This window comes from Panthera uncia, chromosome D4 (assembly GCF_023721935.1).
Source record: "Panthera uncia isolate 11264 chromosome D4, Puncia_PCG_1.0, whole genome shotgun sequence".
In the NCBI taxonomy this organism is placed as follows: domain Eukaryota; kingdom Metazoa; phylum Chordata; class Mammalia; order Carnivora; family Felidae; genus Panthera; species Panthera uncia.
In genome coordinates, this window is record NC_064807.1 from 84,493,108 (window position 1) to 84,515,548 (window position 22,441).

At 56.4% G+C, this 22,441-nt stretch overlaps 1 protein-coding gene across 1 annotated transcript in view; it reads left to right on the forward strand.

Annotated features, from left to right (window-relative positions):
- Positions 1 to 4,199: 4,199 nt before the first annotated feature.
- The window catches only part of DNM1 (dynamin 1), a 44,152-nt gene continuing 25,910 nt past the window's right edge, over positions 4,200 to 22,441 (forward strand). The window contains 9 exon segments of the mRNA XM_049629616.1: positions 4,200 to 4,512; positions 17,220 to 17,293; positions 17,610 to 17,759; positions 18,125 to 18,328; positions 18,563 to 18,661; positions 18,758 to 18,918; positions 19,966 to 20,108; positions 20,219 to 20,354; positions 20,532 to 20,599. Of these exon segments, the coding sequence (XP_049485573.1) occupies positions 4,352 to 4,512; positions 17,220 to 17,293; positions 17,610 to 17,759; positions 18,125 to 18,328; positions 18,563 to 18,661; positions 18,758 to 18,918; positions 19,966 to 20,108; positions 20,219 to 20,354; positions 20,532 to 20,599 (1,196 nt within the window). The 5' untranslated portion in view covers positions 4,200 to 4,351.

Genomic DNA, 22,441 nt, shown 5'->3' on the forward strand with positions numbered 1-22,441 from the left:
GCAGGCATACAGCCATGAGAAATTATGCTTTCAGGGACGGCTGGGTGGCTCAGTCGGTTGAGTGTGGGACTTTGCTCTGGTCATGATCTCACTGTTCATGGGTTCCGCCCACATTGGTTCTGTGCTGACAGCTCAGAGCCTGGAGCCTGCTTCTGATTCTGTATTCCTCTCTCTCTCTCTCTCTCTCTCTCTCTCTCTCTCTTTCTCAGCCCCTCCCCTGCTCGCTCTCTGCCTCTCAAAAATGAGTAAACATTAAAATTTGAAAAAAAAGAAATTATGCTTTCAGAGCCCAAATGTCCATCAACTGATGAATGGATAAAGAAGATGTGGTATATATATTCAATAGAATATTATTTGACGGTCAAAAAGAATGAAACCTTGCCATTTGCAACAACGTGGGTGGAACTAGAGTGTATTATGCTAGGCAAAATAAGTCAGTCAAGAAAGACAAATATCATATGATTTCACTCAGATGTGGAATTGAAGATAAAAACAGATGAACATATGGGGCACCTGGGTGGCTCAGTCGTTTGAGCGTCCGGCTTTAGCTCAGGTCATGATCTCACTGTTCGTGAGTTCGAGCCCCACATCGGGCTCTGTGCTGGCAGGTTGGAGCCTGGATCCTGCTTCGGATTCTGTGTTCCCCTCTCTCTCTGCCCCACCCCTGCTTGTGCTCTGTCTCTCTCTGTCTTTCAAAAATGAATAAACATTTAAAAAAATTTTAAAACACAGATGAAACTAAGGGAAGGGAAGCAAAAATAATATAAAAACAGAGAGGGAGACAGACCATAAGACTCTTAAATACAGAGAACAAACTGAGGGTTGCTAGTGGGGTGTTAGGTGGGAGGAAGGGGTAAAGGGATGAGGGGCATTAAGGAGGGCACTGGTTGAGATGAGCACTGGGTGTTATGTGTAAGTGACGAATCACTAAATTCTATTCCTGAAAATAAATAAATATATATACTTGATTTGAAAAATTGTGTTTCAAAGGGTATGTAAACACTCACAATATGATGTGAAGTGAACTCAGCAGGTTACACAACCGTATACACAATTACGATCCTGGTTTTGGAAAAAATAAATATACGTGTGTAGTGGAGCGCTTTCACTTTTCTTTTTTCTACTTTACTGTGATGGGGTTGGATGACTTTATCATGGGAAGGGAGTGAATTTTTAAAAATGTATCCGACTCTGTGCTGACTCCTTGAAGACCAGACAAGATAATGGCTGGTAACTCGTTGGGGACCCTGTTCAGCACTAGACTCGTATTAATTGCTTTTAACCAATACCTTGCTGGCAAAGCCCCCCAGTGGACTAGATTCTGAGGCAAAAGAGAAACCCCATCTCCTTGCATCTGAAATGAAGTCTGAGGCTGTACCATCACCTGGAGGCCTCTTTCTTGCCTCTAATTCGAGCTGCACCTTTATTATGTAATGAACTCTTAGACTCACAAAGATCTATGTCCAGACCTATTCTGCTCCAGGAATCTACCCATCTCTCCCCATGATGCTACCATATAATGTAATTATTACAGTTTTGGAATATATTTTAATGCCTCCATAGCACAAGTCCCCAACACTGTCATGCTTTACAAAAAAAAAATGTCTTGCCAAATTCCCAATCATATAACATCTTTTTTCCAGGTAAATCATAGAATGATTTTGTTAAAACCCTCCCCCAACTCCCCACCCGATCCCAAGGTGCATATAATAATATATATCAGAGTTTCTCCAACTTCAATAGGAGTTGAAGGAATAGGGTATCTGGGGAAGGAATGGGAATCTTTTGGGGCTCTTGGTTCTTGTTAATCGCAGGTTATGACCCAACAGATCATGAGTAGAGCCTGAGATTCCACATTTCTGACAAACCCCAGGTGATGCCCAAGCAGCTGGTCTTGCTGCATCAGTGATACAGCAGTACCAGACCTATAGTATGATCCCATTTCTGTAAAAACAAAGTCAAATAAAATGAATATATATGGAAAAACCCACAGAATAAACACTATAAAAATTATAAGGACCCCCCGGGTGGCTCAGTCAGTTAAGCATCCAACTCTTGATTTCAGCTCAGGTCATGATTTCAGCGTTGTGGGATCAAGCCCCAAACTGGGCTCTGCACTGAGTGGGGAGACTGCTTGAGATTCCCTCTGTCTCTCTCTCTCTGTCTCTCTCTCTCTCTCTCTCTCTCTCTGCCTCTGCCCCTCTCTCCCCCCTGTAAAATAATAATAATTAAAACTATAAATAACAGTTATCTGTGGGTGGGAGGATGACCAGATGCTTTCAAATATTTGGTAAAGTCTTTTACAGTAAGTTTCACTACTGTAATTAGGGAAAACAACCCAGCCATGATGGTGCCCCTCCGGGCAGACATCTGTAAACTGCACCCCCTCCCCAAACTAATGGCTCCACTCCAGGCTTCCTCTCCGCCCTCTCTGGTTCTCAGAACATCATAAAGTGGCTGGCTCTAAGCAGCTGTTCAAGATGAGCATCGTGGGTAGCTGAAGCTCCAGCTGCCAGGAGGGCTCAAAGCACTGGTTTAATAACGTTCTCCTGAGCACCAGGCCAGGGCCAGGCTCTCACAGGGATTCTATTCTCTCATTATCCCCATTACCCAGATTAGATAACTGAGGCCCAGAGACATGTGAGCACCTGAATCACACAGCTTGACTAAAGCCCAGGCCAGGCTCCTGGGGCAAGGTCTGTTCAGTTTCCTCTGCTTGCCTGGAACCCCCAGCCCCACCCCACCCCCCACACCTAGATGTCCACACGGGTCGTTTCCTTACTTCCTTCAGGTCTCTGCTTACATTTGTACCAGAATCTTATGCTCATCACCCTAAAAAACACTCCCCTGCCCCTGACTTTCCCCAGCTTTCTTACTTTCCAAAGCACCCATCACGATCTGACAGAGTCATATTCATTGGCTTCATTCTCTCTTTTTCCACGTATGGGTAAGGACTTTGTTCATTTTGCCTACTGCTTTATCTCTGGGGTCTAGCATAGCGCCTGGCTCAGTTAATAGGCATTAAATGGGTGAATGAATGACAGTCTCTGATTCCCAGGCCGCTGCCCTCCCAGCAGTGGCCCCCACCCCCACCCCTCACATTCACATACAGGGTGACCTGCTGATGCCCAGCAGCACAGGGTATGCTGACCTCTCTTCCCTAGACTCTTTGTGGGCTGTCCAAATGAGGTTTCTTAAATGCAGAGGTGAATGGCTAGGCCTGCGGCCCCTGGTCTCTCCGTGTGAAAGGGATAGATAGGGTAGATAGATAGGAGTCCTGGATTCAAATCCAAATTTTACCAGCACCCCGATGGGTTGGGGCAAAGTCTGACACTCTCTAGGACAAGAAGTCCCCACTCTCAGAAGAAGGCCTTGCGAGGGTCAGGGCCCTTATACTTGCTGTTCATTCAGTTTGGCCTGCTCTCCCCTCCTGATCTGCCTGTGGCTGGCTCCTTCTCATCATCTAGGTCTCTTCTCAAATGTCACCTTTTCAGAGAACCACCCAACTCCTCCCAGGCTAAGTAGACCTGCGCACCCAACACAGGTACCTCTCTTCACATCCTGTTTATTTCTTCCATCACTATTGGTATAAACTATTTTCACTATTACTATTTCATTCACCTGGTTATTCGTTTGCTGTCTGTCTCCAGCACCCAACGTAAGATCTGTAAGGGTGGAGACTTTGTTGGTCTTGTTTACTGCTGTATCTCTACTGCCTACAACAGGGACTGGGTTTTGGTAGGTGCTCAGTAAATATTTGTTGAATTAATGTTCTTTCTCCTTCTAGAAACAGGGAAACTGAAACCCAAAGGCGGGCAGGGGCATGCCGCCATGAATTAGTATCAGAACCCAGAGTAGAAGAAAGCAATAAGGCCAAGTGGAACTCCAGGTCAGGATACTGTGACCTTGAAGGAGACCCATCTCTTTCCAAGCCTCAGTTTCCTCATCTGTAAGATTGAGTGAGACAGCCATGACCATTATCCAAGAGGCCCGGCACTAGGGGTACACCTCGCCCATTTCCAGGAATGATACCGCTTTGCAGCATCAGAGCCCCCCCGCCAGACACGGCTCCAGCGCCCCAAACCCGCAGATGAAGAAAACTACAATCCCCATGGTGCCGCAGGCTGCACCTGCGCACGACTGCCATCCCGCAGCGCCGTGGGCGCCCTCTGGCGGCATCCTGACGCAGAGCTCCGATCCACTCCCGGAGGGGCGGGGGGTCCGCGGCACAGGCAGTCGGAGCGCGCGGCTGCAGCGGCGGAGCCGGAGCCGGAGCCGGAGCCGGAGCCGGGAGCCGGAGCCGGGAGCCGGAGCGGCGGCCGGATCGTAGCCCGCGGGGCCCGCCGCAGCCATGGGGAACCGCGGCATGGAGGATCTCATCCCGCTGGTCAACCGGCTGCAAGACGCCTTCTCCGCTATCGGCCAGAACGCGGACCTCGACCTGCCGCAGATCGCCGTGGTGGGCGGCCAGAGCGCCGGCAAGAGCTCGGTGCTCGAGAATTTCGTCGGCAGGTAGGAGCGGCGCGCCTCGGAGCGGGGACTCCCCCCGCCCGGGCCCCCGGGCCTCCGCCCCCCACCCCCCCCAGCCCCGACGGCACCGCGACCTCGCAGCCCTTGGCGCTGTACCCGCGGACGGCGCGCCCCCCACCTCCAGCCAGAAGGAGGCGGCCCCCCCCTCCCCGAGAGCCCCTCAGGGGCAGCAGCGCCCCCCGCTTGCCCGCAAACGTCGTCAAGCCACCGGCCACGGTATCACGCCCCCCTCCTCTGCCACATCCTTTAGGGAAGACGGCGCTCTGCTAAGAGACCCTGGCAAAGGGTCCCCCCTCCCCCAGTATAGGCACCAAGGGGGCCTGCATTACTCAGCGCCTCCCTTCGGCTCCCGCGTTCCCCGGAGCGGGCAGCACCCCAGGGGCAGTGCTCCCCGGCCCTGGGCTCCACGGAAGACAGCTCCCTCCCCCATGAGGATCCCTGGGCCAAGGCTGGGAACCCTCTCCCCAGCTGTGTCCCTGGGAGAGGACACAGCCCCCGGGCATCAAGGACCAGGCACAGCCTCCCCCCTCACACACACACACACACACACACACACACCTCTGCAGCTCCCGCCGCCATCCGTGCGCAGCGCAGCGGCGGGGGGGGGGGGGGGTCGGGGGAGCTGCAGGACCAGGATGGGGGTGGCGGTGAGACCGCTTCTGATCCTCTTGCGAGCCGCCGGCCGCTGGCTCCGCCGCCGCCCCTGGGTGGGGGGCGCTTGCCGCCGTCGCTCTCCCCGGGGCCTGGCAGAGGGCTTGTAATGGAGGGAGAAGGCGGCGGAGGGCAGAGATGACTAAGACAGGGAAGCAGGATGGCGGGGAGGGGGGAGCCATTTGCAGAACCTAATCCCCCTCCTGCCTCTGATCCCACAGGGCGCTGGGAGGGCCAGGTGGCAGGGAGTGGGGGGCAACCTCAAAGACAAAAGGTCCTGGGTTTAGGGGGGCAGGTAGGGTCGTGACCCCTTGCCCAGGCTCCCCAAATAAAATGGACGCGGGGATGGCTTTTCCGTGCTGAGAAGAGGATGACGCTCTCCCGGGAGGGGGAGGGGGGCTGGGCAGACAGGGAGAAGGCAGTGACACCGGCCTCCGCACTCTGGCATGTCCCTCCCTCACCTTCTTCAGAAACCCTAGCTTTCTCCCAGTGACCTTCCAGGCTGAGGAAGCCACTGGCGAGGGAGGCAGAGGCCCCTCCCTCAGAGGGCAGCGGTTCTAAGGAGACATCCTGGATCCAAGCCAGGTTCTGCTGTGACGCCTCAGACCAATCACTTGCCCTCTCTGAGCCTGTTTCCCCACCTCTAATGAGGACAGCTGGACTGGATGGTTGCTCCTGCCCCTCATATGACTGAGAAGACCAGGGGCAGCCCTGGGGCTCAAGGGAAGGGTTCTGACTGGAGCAGTGTATCTGGGAGACATGGGAAAGCCACCATTGGGGGCGGCTGGGCCCATCTGGTCAGCAGAGGGGGAGGCCGTCTGTCTCTTGGGGACCGGCTCCCACAGAGCCCCCCTCCTGCTCACGTGACCCCCCCCAGAGCTGCAGAGACAAACCGGCAAGAGATACACAGATGGGCCCCTTCCCTGTGGCCCAGCAGTCAGGGTGAGGGAGTGGGGGGACTCTGGAGACAGTAAAGCCCAGAGGCCTTAGTGCTTTAATGGCACCCATGGAAATGCAGCACTTTACGTGTACAGATCATAGTCCTACCTTCATCCATTGAACATTTGCTGAACGCCTGCTTATTGCAGGCTGTGTGCCCTGGGCCGAGGCGGGGGTGGGGGGGAGGTGACCTCAGCCCCCATCTGCTGAGCCCTTCTCGCGTGCCCCACACCATTCTTCTCGGGACGGCTCACAACAGCCCCATGAGGCAGGTACCATGGTGCCCATCCTGCAGATGAGGAAACAGACCCAGAGTCACACAGCCAGGAAGGACAGCATCTATTATATTCCAAAGCCCAGGTTCCTAATGTCAATCTTAAGAGCCCCCGAGAACCAGGCCCTGAACCAGACACGGGGACATGCAGGAGCATGGGCCTCCATTTTCCCCATCTGTGGGATGGGAACACTGGCAGTGGCTGCCCTGCCTTCCTGAGAGGGTGGCGCAGGGCTCCGGTGAGTCCCTGGGTGGAAAAGCCCGTGTTGGGAGGGAGCTGCTGATGGTCAGTTAGGTTTGGGGACCCATGCGTGCTAGGGCAGACCTGGCCCCTGTCTTCCTGGAGTTCGCTGTCCAGCAGACCAGCCAGGCCCCAGCTGACTGTAGCCGCTGTTAGCTTGTTGACTGGAGCAAGATGTGGACTCTGTTCCGGGAGCCCTGGGCCCTCTTATGCCTCCTGCACCTGACAGTGGCCCTGCAGGAGGATAGGCGGGGCGTCACGGGCTCCCGGCCTCTCCTCCGAGGGCTGGGTCCCCAGACTGGTGAGCATGGTAACAGCCGCTCAGCCTCCTGGGGCTTCCCAGGAGCCAACACCCCATGGAGAGGAAGTGGAAAATGCACCAGGGGAAGCAGAGGCTGCTCCGGGCCAGCCCGGGCTCCTGGGCACCCCGGGGCGGGGGGGGGGAGGCCCTGCTGGCAGCTGTGCAACGGAAGTGGCCCCGCAGCTGCCCAGGACGCTGCTAGGACTTCTCTGGGCCTATGCTCTTTCTTCATCCCATTTTGAAAGAAGGGGAAACTGAGGCTAATTCATTTAGTCACTCGGACATTCGTAGAGTGTCCACAGTGTCACAGCACTGGAGATTCCAGGGTGGAAAAGACAAAAGCTTTGCATTCCAGAGGGGGAAACCTCTGAAATAGTAAACACAGGGACAGGTATATGAAGAAGGCAACCGGAGAATGTGGTCAGTCCCGTGGAAGGAAGAAGGGCCGCTTTCCACAGGGAGGTCAGAGAAGGTTTCTAGGAGGGGGTAGCATCTGAGATGAGAAGCCATGGGACGGAGAAGCATTCTAGGCGGAGGGAGCAAAGGCAACGGCCCTGGGGCACTAATACATTTGGTGTGTTCAAAGAACAGAAAGGAGCCACGGTAGCTGGTTGTTTGGTGGGCAAGGGCAACATGGCATCAGAGAGAGATGGGCAGGGGGTGGGTCTACAAGGCCCTGAGGCTACGATGTGGAGTTGGGTGCATTTTAATTATTGCCAGAAGCTTTTAAGTAGTAGAGCGCCTTGAGCTGACTCCAGCAAGTGTGTAAGTTGGGGAGGGGGTGAGGGACAGGGGAGGAGGCTGCTGCGGTGAGCCAGAGCCGTCGGGGAGCCTGGCCCAGGGCTCTCACAGTGGGGAGGCGGAGAATGGTGGGCTTCAGGGGACATTTTGGAGGGGAGTCCCCACAAGACTTGCTGGGATGGGGATGGGGAGGGTGAAGAAAGGGGACTCAAGGCTGACATCAGTGTCTTTGACTCTGGGTGGGTGTTGGTGCCATTATCGGAGGACGGGAGGAGCAGGCACGGGGGTAAGATCGGGAGCTTGCTTTTGAACATGTTCAGTCTGAAGTGTAAGGTGGGCCGTGTGGTGATGCAAGCCTGAAGCTCAGGGGAAGGCGGGCTGGAAATGTAAATTTGGAAGTCCCAGTAGAGGTGAGATTTAAACCCATGGGAGTAGATGAGATCATCTCGGGGTAAGTGCAGACAGAGGGGTGCGGGGGGCCCAAGACACCCCAGCATTTTGTGAGCAGATGCCTGCTGCCCCGGGCCACCCTCTGTCTGCCCCTGGCTACGTGCCCCCTCCCTGTGACACCTGTCCAGTCCCAAGAGCGGGGTGTCCCGGGGCAAGCTTTCAGGCTCTGCTCCCCTCGCTCTGGTGCCCGGTCAACTGGACAAGTGGATAGTGGCCCCCCTTCCTCCCCTCTTGGTCCCTGGGGAGGCCAAGGCCGGTGCGAATGTGGCAGAGGGGCTGAGAGCTCGGGCTCTGGAATCGACCCTGGGTTTGTAGCTCGGCTCTACTACTTATAAGCTGAGTGACCTTGGACATGTTTCTTAAACCCTGCTCAGCTGCTCTTTCCTCATCGGCAAAATGGGGATAATAATAGCACCTCCCCCATGGGACTGTGCCGAGTGTTGAGATAATGCCCACAAAACACTCAGGGTAAGGCCTAGCACAGAGGACGTGCCCGTTCTGTTCCATCCGAACCAGCTGGGAGGCCGGGGTGCAGGGAGGGCAGGGTGTCTGGTGGGTGGGCTTCTGCCAGGAGGCGGCTCTGAGAGGCAAGGTGTTGGGTTTCCCTAGTGCCTCTTGCCTCTACCCCTGCTCAGGCTCCCTGCCTCCTACCAACCTCCTTGCCCCTTCCTCTACGTTCTCAGCCCAGCACAGGCTTGGTGCTGGTCTCTGGCCTCTGAGAGCCCCTCTTGAATGGTTCCATTTCCCAGATTTGGAGACTGAGGCCAAAGAGGATTAGGGGATATCTGAGACATCGTAGGTAGAAAGTCACTGACTGGAGGGGACGGAGGGGACTGACGTTTGCTGGGCACTTACAGTGTGCCAGGCCCTAGGGATACAGCTGTGAGCAAGCAGGACCCATCCCTTCTCTGGGGGCTGGGGGGTGGGGGGTGGGAGTTCACAACTGAGCAGGACAGACAGACACTAGATGACACAAAGAGCTCTTTTGTTGTGTGGACCCCCGAGGAGGTGGCCATTGAGGCTGGACATGAACAAGAAAGGGACCCGGTCAGGCAAAGGGGTGAACACACTCCAGGTTCAGGGTCCCACCTGAGCAAAGGCCCAAGGAGGGAAAGAGCCCCCCGTGGGTTCGAGAAGCCAGACAAACAGCAGTGTCACCGAGTGAGGAGTGGAGGCCCCAGTGAGACCAGGCCAAAGAACACCTTTTCCAAACCCCCACCCTACCCAGTGGCCCCCAAGGAGTCAGGCATGAAAGGTGACTCTGGCAGACAGCATCTGATCCCGGCTCCAATAGAATCGAGTTTCCCAGACCTTGGCCAGGGTCAGAGGGTCAGAACCTCGGGGGAGGGGATGCAGGGGGGCCTTTGCGGAGGAGGCCGGTCTAGGGCACAGTGTTATCAGGCGTGAAACAAGAGAGGGAAGGGAGGCCCACGTGCCATATGTCTAAATATTCCAGTTACAAATCAAGCGAAGGGATTGCTGAATACGATACACTCTGTCCTCCCACCTTGGCAAACACACCTTCAGAACGACCTGGCCGACCGGGTTTGAATTAGAATTTCAGGCTCCTCAGAGCTCCGCGATGGGAGGTAGAGTGTGGGGACAGGTGGCCCCTCTCCCCGACCTGCCCCTGTCTCTTACTCCAGCCTGCACCACAAGGGGCCTCCTGGGCTCCCATGTGGACACCCAGCCCTCACATCTGAGCTCTATCTGTGGTAGCAGAAAGGATCCCCCCTTGGGCCTGGGACTGCCCCTAACAGTTAGGTCAGACCCTGAGGGAGGGCTTGAGACTGACAGGAAATTCCAGAACACGCCAGTGTGGCCTAGGAAGGGTACATAGGCTCCAGCTGGGACCCTCGGCCCCTGGGGGCCCCTTGCTCTAGAGATCCAAAAAGCGACCCCCCTAAAGGACTGGGCAGGGGCCCTGATTCCCCACGTCCAAGGGCAGTGCTCATTATTTTCTTGGAACCAACAGCCCGTTAGTAGGAGAGGCAGACTATCATCCCGGGTTTTCAAATGGCAAGATGGCTCAGAGAGGGTAGGGACCTGCCTGAAGCCCCACAGCACTGGAATTAGAGGCAGGACAGGAAACTGCCCCGGTCTCCTGCCTCTGGGTCAGCGTCCACCGTCTTCACCCCCACCCGTGTGGGTACGTGTCACACCCCTCAGCTTCCCCTCTGCTCTCCCTGGTTGTCTCTCTGGACCCTTACCCCTCCCCGGACCGGAATCCAAGAAAGGAGCAAGAGCTGTACGGGGAAGGCAGCTCTGGCAACTTGGGATTAATTACTACAGGCACCAGAGAAAAGGACTGTTGGCCTCGGAGGGCGTTTAAGGAAGTGGCATCTTCCCACTGCCCTGGCCAAAGGCTCCTGGACCGGCCTCCCCTCCTGTGTCATCCTCCCCACGCGAGTCGGGCCCAAACCCTGTGGATCCGGCCCCCGGCCCACCCACCTCTCTGTATCTCAGCTGCCGCCTCCTTTGTCTTAGCTCCTGGGGCAGCCTTCTCTCGTACCCCCAACCCATCCTCCACCCGGCAGCATGGAACTCTCTGTGGCCTCCCAATCTGATCCCCTCCGCTTAACGCCCTCCTTGGCCCCTGCCCTCCAGACAGAGCCCTCGCTCCTGCTCCCGATTTGGGCCCCTGAGGCCTGCCTGCCTTACCCAGCCTCGCTTCCCGTCCAGCCTCTCCCTGCAGGTGCGCCCTCGTAGCTTACAGTTCATGGGAAAAAATGGGTCCTCACCTTCACCGTGCCTTCGTCTTCCTCCTTCACTGGCTCATCCTCAAAGTCTCACATCAGCCAATACCTCCTCCAGGATGTCTTCCCTGACCACCCTCTCCCCTGTGACCTGACCCTCGGTGTGTGGGGTAGGGCTCAGTTTTCTCCCACGATGAGGGGCTGCGGAGGAAGAGCGAGGCCACTGCCTTGGGCTGAGAGGGCTCCTAGCCAACAGCGGTTCCAACCGCAGTTACCAGGGACATTTTACCTGTTTATTAGTGCCCCAACCCTTTCATGACTCTGGCTCAGGTGTGTCTGGTCTGAGCACAGGGGACTGAGGCCACCAGCCAGGATGGGGAGAAAAATCTCAGCAGGTGAATGCGCACTCACCTCTGACCCGAGTCCCAAATCTGAAGGAGTGAAATGCTCCCTAGCACACACACAAGGCACCTCGCCTACAAGCACCAGATGGCTCGTGTGGCACCACCAATGGACACCCTCCATTAGACCCTCCCACAGCAGGGATCTCAGCAGCCCTAGGAGGGAGCTGCTGGGTTGTGCCCATTTCACTGATGGGGAAACTGAGGTGCGGAGCAGGGAAATAATTTAGTGGTAGTGCTACGATACTTTCACATCAAGCTGCTGGTGATAAGAAATGAGCATCCAGATGTAGCTCCATATTGGATGACTTGATGAATGTCCTTGATGAGCTGTTAGGCAAACAGAGCCTCTACTTAAGTGTCACCGGCGGCCGATGCATGTATGGGCACGTGAGGGGTACCTGACCTCGTCTCCCGTCCCACCAGCCTCACCCAGCCTTGCAAGGAGCAATCAAGAGGATGCAGGGGACACCTAAGCAGGCTCAGTCAGTAAAGAATGCGACTCTTGATCCGAGGGTCGTGAGTTCAAGCCCCGCGTTGGGTGGAGAGATTCCTTAAAAATAAAATCTTAAAGATAAAAGCGGGTGGAGATTTCTTAAACAGCTTTATTGAGGTACAGCTTGCATGCCATAAAATTCACCTGTTTGTGGTGCGCAGCTCGATGATTTTTAGTGCATTTACACGGTTGTGCAGCCATCATCACAATCTAATTTTAAAACACTTCCATCACCCCAAAAAGAAGCCTCGTGATGATGCAGATTTTCAAGTGCCTGGCAGAGCCCCTGACCAGCAGTGCCCGATCCATCAGTGTTTGCCATGATTACTATTGTAAATGATAAAATGTTTACAATGGAGAGCCCCAGGTGTTGGGGTGATGGTTGCGCTTTATTTTTAAACATTTTGTGTATTTTCTGAATATGTTTTCAAAGGGAGAACATACGACTTTTATAAGTAGGAGGCAAAACAGAAATCTATTTCCATCTTGAAAATATAAAGTCATCAACACTGGAAAGGAGGGAAAGAAGGGATGAAGGAGGGAAGGAGGAGAAAGGAAAGATCATGGATTTTTTTTAGTAGGGAAAGTGGTTGCTGAGGGGAGAGTGTGTACTCAGAGTCCAGACCCCCGCGTGCCAGTCCTACCCAGTCACCAACTTGCACTGTGGTCTTGGACAACACTCTTTCCCGCCTTGTGCCTCAGTTTCCACACCTCTACAATGAGGGTGATGGTGGGAAAACTGGAGAAGCTCGTCTTCAAATCATTCTTTTGGCCAGCTGGGCTACCTCGAGTGCCAGCTACCTGCCCTGCTCCATGCTGGGGGCTGGGGACACTGGTAAACAGGAGCAGCCCGGTGCCTGCTCTCAGGACATCAGAGCATCAGGAGAAGCCAGGCCAGGACTGCCCTGAAATGTTCAAACCGCAGCTGGAAATTCACAGGCTGTGTGATGTGGGCATGCCTGGGGCCTCCTGGGATAATGGGAACAGAGAGGGACTTCTTGCCTGGAGGCGGCCTCACCTCCTCCCAACTGTATTTCTTGGCCCACCCGCTTCCTCGCCTCCACCCCAGCTCCGTGCTTCAGAGGGCACCGCAGAGCCTGCCCGCCTCCCTTACCTTCCGCTTTCAGGGGCAAGATTTGGCTGGAAATATCCTGGCCCACCCGCCCACTCTTCCAGCCAGCCCCCGGGAGACCCACCTTCCAACTTCCTCCCTGCTGCATCATTTGGTGGGAGCCCAGCCCGTGTTCCCAGCTTGCTCGACAAGTTATATTATTTATAACCATAATAGCTACCATTGATTCAGGCCTCAAGTTATATAAGCCTCACAGCAACCCATTTTACTGATGTGGACACTGAGGTTCAGAGAGGTATAGCCATGTGTCTACAACCACACAGCTCCTGAGTGGCAGCTGACATTCAACGCCGGGCCAAGCCCAGGAAACAGGAGGCTTAGAAGCAAGACTGGGTACAGACCAAACATGCCGCTTTCTGGTGGTTTTTGCATTCCACAGGACGGGGGAAGCAGGGTCCCTGAGCTCTGGCCACAGATCTCAGGTATGAGAGTAGAGTAGGGGAGGGTCACTTTGGACGCTTGGTGTACTTTCTCCGGACCCCTCTGGGCATGACAGCACCAAATCAGGCAGGGAGCGTGCGGCGCTCGGAGGTCCTGAGGGGTGTGCATTTCATCCTCCCTGTGCTTCAGGTTTGAAGGTGCCTCTGCAGATGGCAAGGCAAGGCCTCCTCGGGAAGCCACCATCTGTCCAGAATGAGCAGGGAGAGCTGGCATGCCACCACGCACCCCTCCCACGTGGCCCCCGAGGCTGGTGGGCCCAGCACGCTTTTCTCCGGGCACCTGTTCTGTCCTCCCTCAGCCTAAGCAGGAGCTGGGTGGGAGGTGCAGGGTGGCGCTGGCCGGAGGCCAGATCAGGCCCGAACCCCCACTTTATCAGAGCGCTGTGGGACAGTGTGTCCAGGTGAGAAGCAGGAGCCATGGAGCTGTTTAGCCATGCTTGGTCCTTTGAGCATCGCCTGAGCACCTACTATGTGCCAGGCCTCTGGTGAGGGCAGGAGTCCAGCGGGAAGAAAGGAGCTCACAGTCTGGACGTGCGAACCCGCTGGCGCTCTTTGCACCTGCCCGGGCCTGGAGCCCTGAGCCCCGATAGGCCACTTCCTCCCTCATTGCACCTCCCTGCCCCTCTCTGGGCCTCTGTCCCCACCTCTGGACAATAATGGGGGAATGACATGGTCTCTGAAAACTTCTCCTCAGTGTTCATCATTTCCATCTAACATTTCGTGGTCAGAGTCCAGAGATCCGAGTCGTGCCTGGAGGAGGCCGTCAGAGGGTTCTGTGGGATCTGTGTTCCTTGGTGACATTTGGGAACCCTCCTAGAGAGGGGGCTGCTGAGCACCTACTGTGTACCAGACCCAGGCGACACTTTTTCCATGCCCCTGCCCCCCCCCCCCCCCCCCCCGCCGCCGAGGCTGCTGGGCCTTCTTGCAGCCCATGTGTGCTAGAGGATAATGCCCGGTTTCTATAAGGCCAGTTTGCAGCTGAGGGCTTTGAGGCCCAGAGAGTGAAACACCTTGCCCAAGGGCACCAGGCGGCAGAATGGCCAAGGCGGGATTCGAGCCCAGGGATTCGAGTGCAGGCCATATGAGGGCCTCACTCTGAGAACCTGGGCCGTGATAGAGACGGGGCCTCTCCCCCCACCCAGGCACCTCCATCCCCACCCTGGCCGCACGAGATCCTGGTCTGAGGAGGGGCTCTACTCCCACACATAGCCCTGCCCCTCTAATCTCTGCTTCCCTTAAGCTGCTTGTCCCTTAAGTAGCCCTGGGGAGGCAGTGACTTGGGGCAGGCTGGCCCAGACCCCGACCACCCTTCCAGCTGGGCCCTGGGCGCCGCTCCCGTACCCTCTAGGTGGCACCTCGTTGACCTCTGACCTGCAGGTCGGCAGGGACCAAGTGGGCCCATCTGTGCAGGGGAGGCCTCTCAGGGAAGAGCTCCAGGGAAGGTCCATGTCTCTGCGTGGGGGGCTTTCTGTGGGGAGTCCCATCCTTTCCAGCCCCTCCTGCAGTTTCCATGGCAACTACTGTTGCCATGGTATCGCTGGGTGAGGAGCGGGTGGGGAAAAGGGTGGACCCCAGGCCCCCAAGCCCAACCCAAACCCAGCCTCTGAGAACAGATGTCCTATCTCCACAGCCCTGGGGGATCCCAAATACTAGAGGGTCACCCCCCCCCAAAGGAATGAGTAAAGGATGGCAGAGATAGAGACAGGAACCCCCCCACCCCCGTTAATCCCCTCCTTCTCTCTGCTGACTGGTGCACCTCCGTCCCAGCACATGTCACACTGTATTGCATTATCTGTTTACTTGTCTGTCTCTCCCACCACACTGTGAGCTCCTCCTCCGGGTAGGGAGCGGTCTGACTCATCATCTCGCTTCCCCAGGGCCCAGCACAGGGCCTGGCACAGAGCAGCTGCTCCCAAATATGTTCTAGACTGAATTTAATTGAATTACATAAAAAGCCACGTCTGGCTTCTTGGATTGAAGGAGCAGCACACTTTGACAGGGAAGTTCCCAGGCTCTGGGGCCCAACAGACCCTTGGGTTTGAATCCTAGCTCTGCCATTCCCATCTGGATGACCTTGACAAGTCCCTTCACCTCTCTGACCCTCAGATGCCTCATCTGTAAAGCAATTTCCATATCAGAGCACTGTTTTGAGGACCTGGGGATTTCAGTCAACGTTTATTAAGTACCTCTTGGGTGCTAAGCCTTGGGCTGGACAGTGGGATACAGTGGTGGACAGAAAGACGCCAGTCCTGCCCTTCAGAGGCTTAGTCTTGCAAAAATGAAAAGTGCTTGCCTAGCACCTGGAAACAATGAATAAATCCAGGATTCATCATCCTTCTCCTTCCTCATTGAAGTGGCTGACTCCTCCCTATTAGCCTCTAACCTCCCCAAAGGAGGGGCAGGGTGAGAACAGGATGAGAGAGTCCTCCCCAGGGCCCAAGAAGAGACCTTGAACCCAGGAGCCTGGGCCTACTCTGTTGTGCCCGGGACCCTCCAGGCTAGGGAGTGGGGGCCGGGGGAAAAAGCTGTGTGGTCCCGGTCAGGCTCTGAGCTGGGGGTAGGAGGCCTGGGTTCTTCTCGGGCTCTGTCCAGGTCCTATAGGAACTTGAATGTGTCTTTTCCCCTTCTTGGGCCTCCATGTGCCTCTCCATGAATGAGGTGGCCAGCTGGAGCCCTATGGTCCCCTCAGGCTGTAGCCTGCTCCCCCTTTCCTGGGTCCTGAGGATCCCGTGACTGCAGTTCTGACAGCCTGGTCCCTGAAGAGGTGCCCACCCTCATGCTTGTGCTGGCCTGGGTGGGGCCAAGGGCAGGCGGGGATATGAGAAGAGCTGACAGGACAGAGAATCCACCCACAAGGGTTAGCCAAAAGGACTGCTGAGGTTCACACTGGCACAAGCAGAAATCTGAGGTATAGACATCAGGTCTAGGGCAAGGGGCGACTTTGGGAAGCTCAGGTCCAGTCCTTCAAAGACTGGGTCTTCAGGGGACTGAAGGGCAAGGAGCCCTCACTGCAGAGTCAAACAGATCTGCACCCAGGGTCTGCTCTGCTAGATACTGACTGTGCAACCTAAACACCTCTGAGCCTCAGTTTCCTTATCTGCAAAATGGGGATAATAATGGCACCTACCGGGGCGCCTGAGGGGTTCAGTGGGTTGAGCATCTGACCTCAGCTCAGGTCATGATCTCACAGTTCGTGAGTTCAAGCCCCACACTGGGCTCACTGCTGTCAGCCTGTCAGCACAGATCCCACTTTGGATCCTCTCTCCCCTTCTCTCTGCCCCTCCCTGGCTTGCGCTCTTCCATAAATAAATAAATAAATAAATAAATATTTAAAATAAAAATAATAATAATGGCACCTACCTCACAAGGCAATATCACGAGAGATTGCCCACAAAGAGCCTGGCATGCAGTAGGCACTTAAGAAGCATGAATTCTTGTCCTTGCTTCCTCCTTTCCCCCATGCCCCCCTCATCCTCAACCCCAGCCAGATGGGGCCCTGGGAAGGGGAAGTGAGATGCTGCCTTTCCCCACAGCGGAAGGGAGGGAAGAAGGTGCAGCTCCATTTCCTTGAGATGCACTCTGTGGCCACTGGACACTTGGGCATGTGGGGTACCCTGCGCCTCAATTGAATGGCAGTGCCTGGGTTGAGGCAGGGACTTGTTGGCCCAGAAGCAACACAGAGCATACCTGAGAGAAATCTGGGAGTTATTAGTCTTGTCTCCTGGCAGCTCACACGCATAAATCTGTGACCCAGGGTACATGGGGGAGGTTCTTTCCACCTTTCTTGCCTGTCATCTCCCCTTAGTGACCTGAAACCCTAAGGCTAAGGTGTAGTGGGCACTTTAGGAGAGCTTTGGAGCTCCCGGTGGCAGGACAGGTGCCCCTGGGACAGGCCTTGACCCTCCTCTCACTCCCAACTCATTGCAGAGACTTCCTGCCCCGAGGGTCAGGCATCGTCACCCGACGCCCCCTGGTCCTGCAGCTGGTCAATGCCACCACAGGTACGCGCTTTCGTCCACGAGCATCCCCACCGGGCCTCTTCAGTCCCCCACCCTATCCCCCAGGGAGGAGTCCAACCTAGCCGCTGAACTTGCTTGCTGTGTGACTTTGGCCCTAGATTCCCCACCAGGACAGTGGGGAACAAAAATGCATAACGTTAGACCTGGCGTTGTTGTGGAGAGGGAGGGAAGAGAAGGCGGTATTTGGGGGTGTGTGGGGGTCTATTCCCAGTGGAAGATGGGTCCCAGGTGGGTTCCGGGCTAAGATGCTTACCCATCTACCCTTCTTCCCTCCACCCCACCCACACTTTGGGGGCAGAATATGCCGAATTCTTGCACTGCAAGGGGAAGAAATTCACCGACTTTGAGGAGGTGCGTCTGGAGATCGAGGCTGAGACCGACCGAGTCACTGGCACTAACAAGGGCATCTCGCCGGTGCCGATCAACCTCCGCGTCTACTCGCCGCACGGTGAGGAGACGTGGCCCCGCCCCCGGCCTCCTGGCTCCCTCGCTTAGCTCCGCCCCCGGGACTGAGTCTTGGCCACGCCCCCTTGCTCGTTCCTCCTAAGGCGGGCTCCGCGCCTCCTGCAGACTCCGCCCCCACAGCGACCCCTCCTCTGCCCGTCCTACCCCCAAGCTCCACCCTGCCATGACTCCGCCCACCCCTGGCCACGCCTTTAACGGGCCGCCGCTTTGGCCCCGCGTTTCCCTAATCCCGTCCACCTGCCGCCAAACTCCCAAATGGATCCTCTCTAAACCCGGCCCTGTTCCTTAATCCGCCCGCCCACGGCCACGCCCCTCGCCTTGAGCCCGCCCTCTCGCCGCCCTGTCCAGTGCTGAACCTGACACTGGTGGACCTGCCCGGAATGACCAAGGTCCCGGTGGGGGACCAACCTCCTGACATCGAGTTCCAGATCCGGGACATGCTTATGCAGTTCGTCACCAAAGAGAACTGCCTCATCCTGGCTGTATCCCCGGCCAACTCCGACCTGGCCAACTCCGATGCTCTGAAGGTTGCCAAGGAGGTGGACCCCCAGGGTAGGTTCCTAAGGGCAGCAGAAGTGCAAGGCCCTGGGGGTCTACCCTCAGTGCCAGGCGGAGGGAGCTGCTCTGTGAAGAATGAATGAGGCGGAAGAGCAGAGGCAGGCAGTGGGGGAGGGAGGGCGTGGGGAGGGAGATGTGGGGAGCGGGATGGCAGTGGGGGTGCATGTGGGTCCCATGGGAGGGCAAGTGCAGGTGTAGACGGCCCTCTCCTGCTGCCCTCCCCCTCAGGCCAGCGCACCATCGGGGTCATCACCAAGCTGGACCTAATGGACGAGGGCACAGATGCCCGTGATGTGCTGGAGAACAAACTGCTCCCCCTGCGCAGAGGTAGGCAGGCTCCTCCCCTGACCCGCTCCACTGCCCTTCCCTGTCACCCCGCCCTGTGCAAGGCTGGTTGCCCCTGACCTGGACCCCCTTCCACAGGCTACATTGGGGTGGTGAACCGGAGCCAGAAGGACATTGATGGCAAGAAGGACATCACGGCGGCCTTGGCCGCTGAACGCAAGTTCTTCCTCTCCCATCCGTCCTACCGCCACTTGGCTGACCGCATGGGCACGCCCTACCTGCAGAAGGTCCTCAACCAGGTAGAAGCTCAGGCCTGGGGAAACCAGCATGAGGACAGAATCATTTACATGTGTTTTGGGAGGGTGGCCAACAGAGGTTAGCGTCCACATCGTGCGTACGAACTGAGCCCCAGAAAACAAAGCAACTTGCCCACAGCCCCACCCACCGTGAGGTAGCACCAGAGCTTTGCTGACTTTTCCCTGACAGGGGCCTGGAAAGGGAGCCCTGTAGCCCCTGCGGGTGGAGAGAAGACCCAGACCTTGTGTGGAGGGTGGCACTGACAAGGGCTTGGGTTTGGGGGCCATCACTAGAGTGTACTTGGCCGAAGACCTTGCTTCCTTCTGAAACGGAGAGAGGCTCGTCTGGAGACAGGGATGGGCGATCCCAGGGCCTTCCCTAAGATGTTTCTCCATCTGGAATGGGGCTTCCAGAACTGAGGCATGTGTGTATGTGATGATGGAAGGGAGGCAGTGGGGAAGGCAGGGTGGTGTAGGGGCAGAATTAGGGACTCTGGAGGCCACAGACCTGACACTTGAGCTCTCTGAACCTCCATTTCTGTAAAATCCTGATGATGGGAATAAGGCCCCATTTCATAAGATCCCTGTGTAGCTTCAGGGAGATACTGTGTGTGGGGACCGAGCCAGAGCAAGCCCCAGTACTTGAGAATTACCTTACAGGAGGCCTAAACCCAGAGGGTACAAGGGGACAGCCCCCCCCAGCCATCCCTGTCCCAGAGAGATTTTATTTGGCCCTCATCGTGTCTAAAAATATTGTTAGTCAAAAATCAGGTAATTTCAAATAAAAATCTAGACTTCTGGCTTCTGTTGAAACTTGTATTATTCGCTTATGAATTTAGTTAATACCCCCCTGTATGCCAGGCCCTGCCCTGGGCAGCTTTCCTTCTCGTAGGCAGGGCAGTAGTGGGCAGGGTCATGGCTGCCTTCTGAAGCTCTCAACCTGACCACACCCACAGTCCCCACCCCCTCCACCGCCCCTGGGCATCCTGGACCCCATGGGCATCTGTGTTGGTGCCCATGGCCTTAACCCTTGTCTCATCCCCGCCCCAGCAACTGACCAACCACATCCGGGACACCCTGCCGGGGCTTCGGAACAAGCTGCAGAGCCAGCTCCTGTCCATCGAGAAGGAGGTGGAGGAGTACAAGAACTTCCGGCCTGATGACCCAGCTCGCAAGACCAAGGCTCTGCTGCAGTGAGGCCCTCCCCAACTCCTGACTCCCCGGCACTGAGCTGCCCTCCAGCGCGGGGTTCGCCCAGGGCTCCCTCCACTAGGCTCCTGACGTCGCACCACTCTCCCCCCAGGATGGTCCAGCAGTTTGCCGTGGACTTTGAGAAGCGCATTGAGGGCTCAGGGGACCAGATCGACACCTATGAACTGTCAGGGGGAGCCCGCATCAACCGGATCTTCCATGAGCGCTTCCCCTTTGAGCTAGTCAAGGTAGGATGGTCTCCCCGGGGGCGGGGGAGAGGGGAGGCTTAGAACTACCACCCTCCCCCCAGGACCTTCACACATATCTTTGCTGACCTGGCACCCAGCCCCGGGTGTGGGGCGTCTGTCTTGGCCTTCCAGGGAGGAGGAAGGCCCTGACCGGCTGTCTCTGGCTCTCCTACACAGATGGAGTTTGATGAGAAGGAGCTCCGAAGAGAGATCAGCTACGCCATCAAGAATATCCATGGCATTAGGCACGTATTGGGACTGGGGAAGGGGGCTGAGCCCTGGAAGGCAGGGGTTCTGGTGCCACGGCACAGGGAGTGGTGAAGTGAGCCGCCCTCAGGAAGGACCAAGAGCTCTGGTCCCCAATCCCCTCAACCCCTTCTGGCTTCCAGCTCAAACGGGCTCGAGCTGGGGGAGGTGGACGGGAGGCCTGGGCCGCTCCCTCCCCGCACCTGCTGTCCTCCTTTGCTGTCCCTGGGAGCAGGGCCTGGAGGCTGGACCAGGCGGGCAGAGCCCAGGACATAAGTGGCTGGGGAAGCTTCTCTGGGCTTGGGCCCCTGCCTGTCCTCAGGATGAGACAGCTTCCCCCAGTCCTATCCAGGTAGCTGCACACAGCTGGCCAAACAACTGGGGAGGGCCTGGGATGGAGCATCGAGGTATTGGTCTGTGTCCTTTTATGATAGGACAGGGCCTCTCAATCCTCCAGATCCTCCCATAGTCCCATTAGCCCAAAGTGGGCCCCATTCTACACCACTTCCCTCCTTCTAGCTAACCCCACTGCCTTTGGAACAGGAAGGGGGGACTGGAAAAAAAGATTGTTCCTTAAAAGCTTAGCCCCCTTCAAGGACCCAGATCTACACTGTTCATTCAACACGAAAATTTAAAGCATCTGCTATGTGCCAGGCAGTGAACAAGACAAAATGTCCCTGCTTTTATACAGGTTGAATTCCAAGGTTTGGTATGGAATTTACAGACTGATAACTGCATTGGCCAAGACACAGAAAAAAAATATATATATCGCTCCTCAGCTTAAAATAAAATGTTTTATTCCCAGAAAGGCTCCTAAACAGAACCCAGTTTGGCATTTTTCATACCATTTCTGGCCATAGAACCTTTTGTATGAATAGAATCTTAAGAGCAAGCCGGACATACATGACAATTATAAGCAGACCTTGTCTTGCCCCCAAAGAGCATCCATGGAATGTCCTTCATTCAAATCCCTCCTGCCCATTTTACAGAGGACACTGAAGCCCAGAGAGGGGTAGTGGGAGGACCCCAAGGGCAGAGTTCAGGCGGTCGGGGTGGGGCCCTGACCTGGCACTCCTGGTAGGAGCTGGCCTGTGACACTGTGCCCTTCTCCCGTTCCGGGCGTTCAGAACGGGGCTCTTTACCCCAGACATGGCCTTTGAGACCATTGTGAAAAAGCAGGTGAAGAAGATCCGAGAACCGTGTCTCAAGTGTGTGGACATGGTTATCTCGGAGCTAATCAGCACGGTTAGACAGTGCACCAAGAAGGTAACCCGGTGGCCCGGGCCAGCCCCCCCCCCCCCCCGCCTCTGCCCCCATCCTGCATTGCTGCCAGGCTCTCCTTTCCCACACCCCCCACTGCCTCCTCGGTAGCATGTACAGACCTCAGCGGGGTGGGGGAGGCAGGCCACCACAGACCAAGATGGGGGGCCTCTCCGAGGGGGCCTTACCCACCTCCTGGCCCCCAGGCACAGGGAACAGACATTGATAAGACAGGTGTGATGGTGGCTCTTGTCCTGAGAGCCCACCAAGAGCTCCCCCAGCTCAGGGAGAATAGGCCTTGAAGGGCCCTGAGCCCTCTTCCTGCCCTCAGAGGTGAGGTCATCTCTAGGGGCTCCAGGGAGGGGTCTTGGGGACACCTTGGCCCTGCAGACAGGAGAGCTACAGGGCCTACTTGGCTGCTGCTCTGGGGATCTGGATGGCCAGAGGGGTGCAGAGGACCCAGGTCTGGCAGGTACCTGACTCCCCACTGTCCTTCATTCCCCCACCCCCATTCCCACCCTAGCCTCACTCAGGACCCTGCCCTTCCCTTCCATCCACATCCAACCTTCCAGGGACAGAAT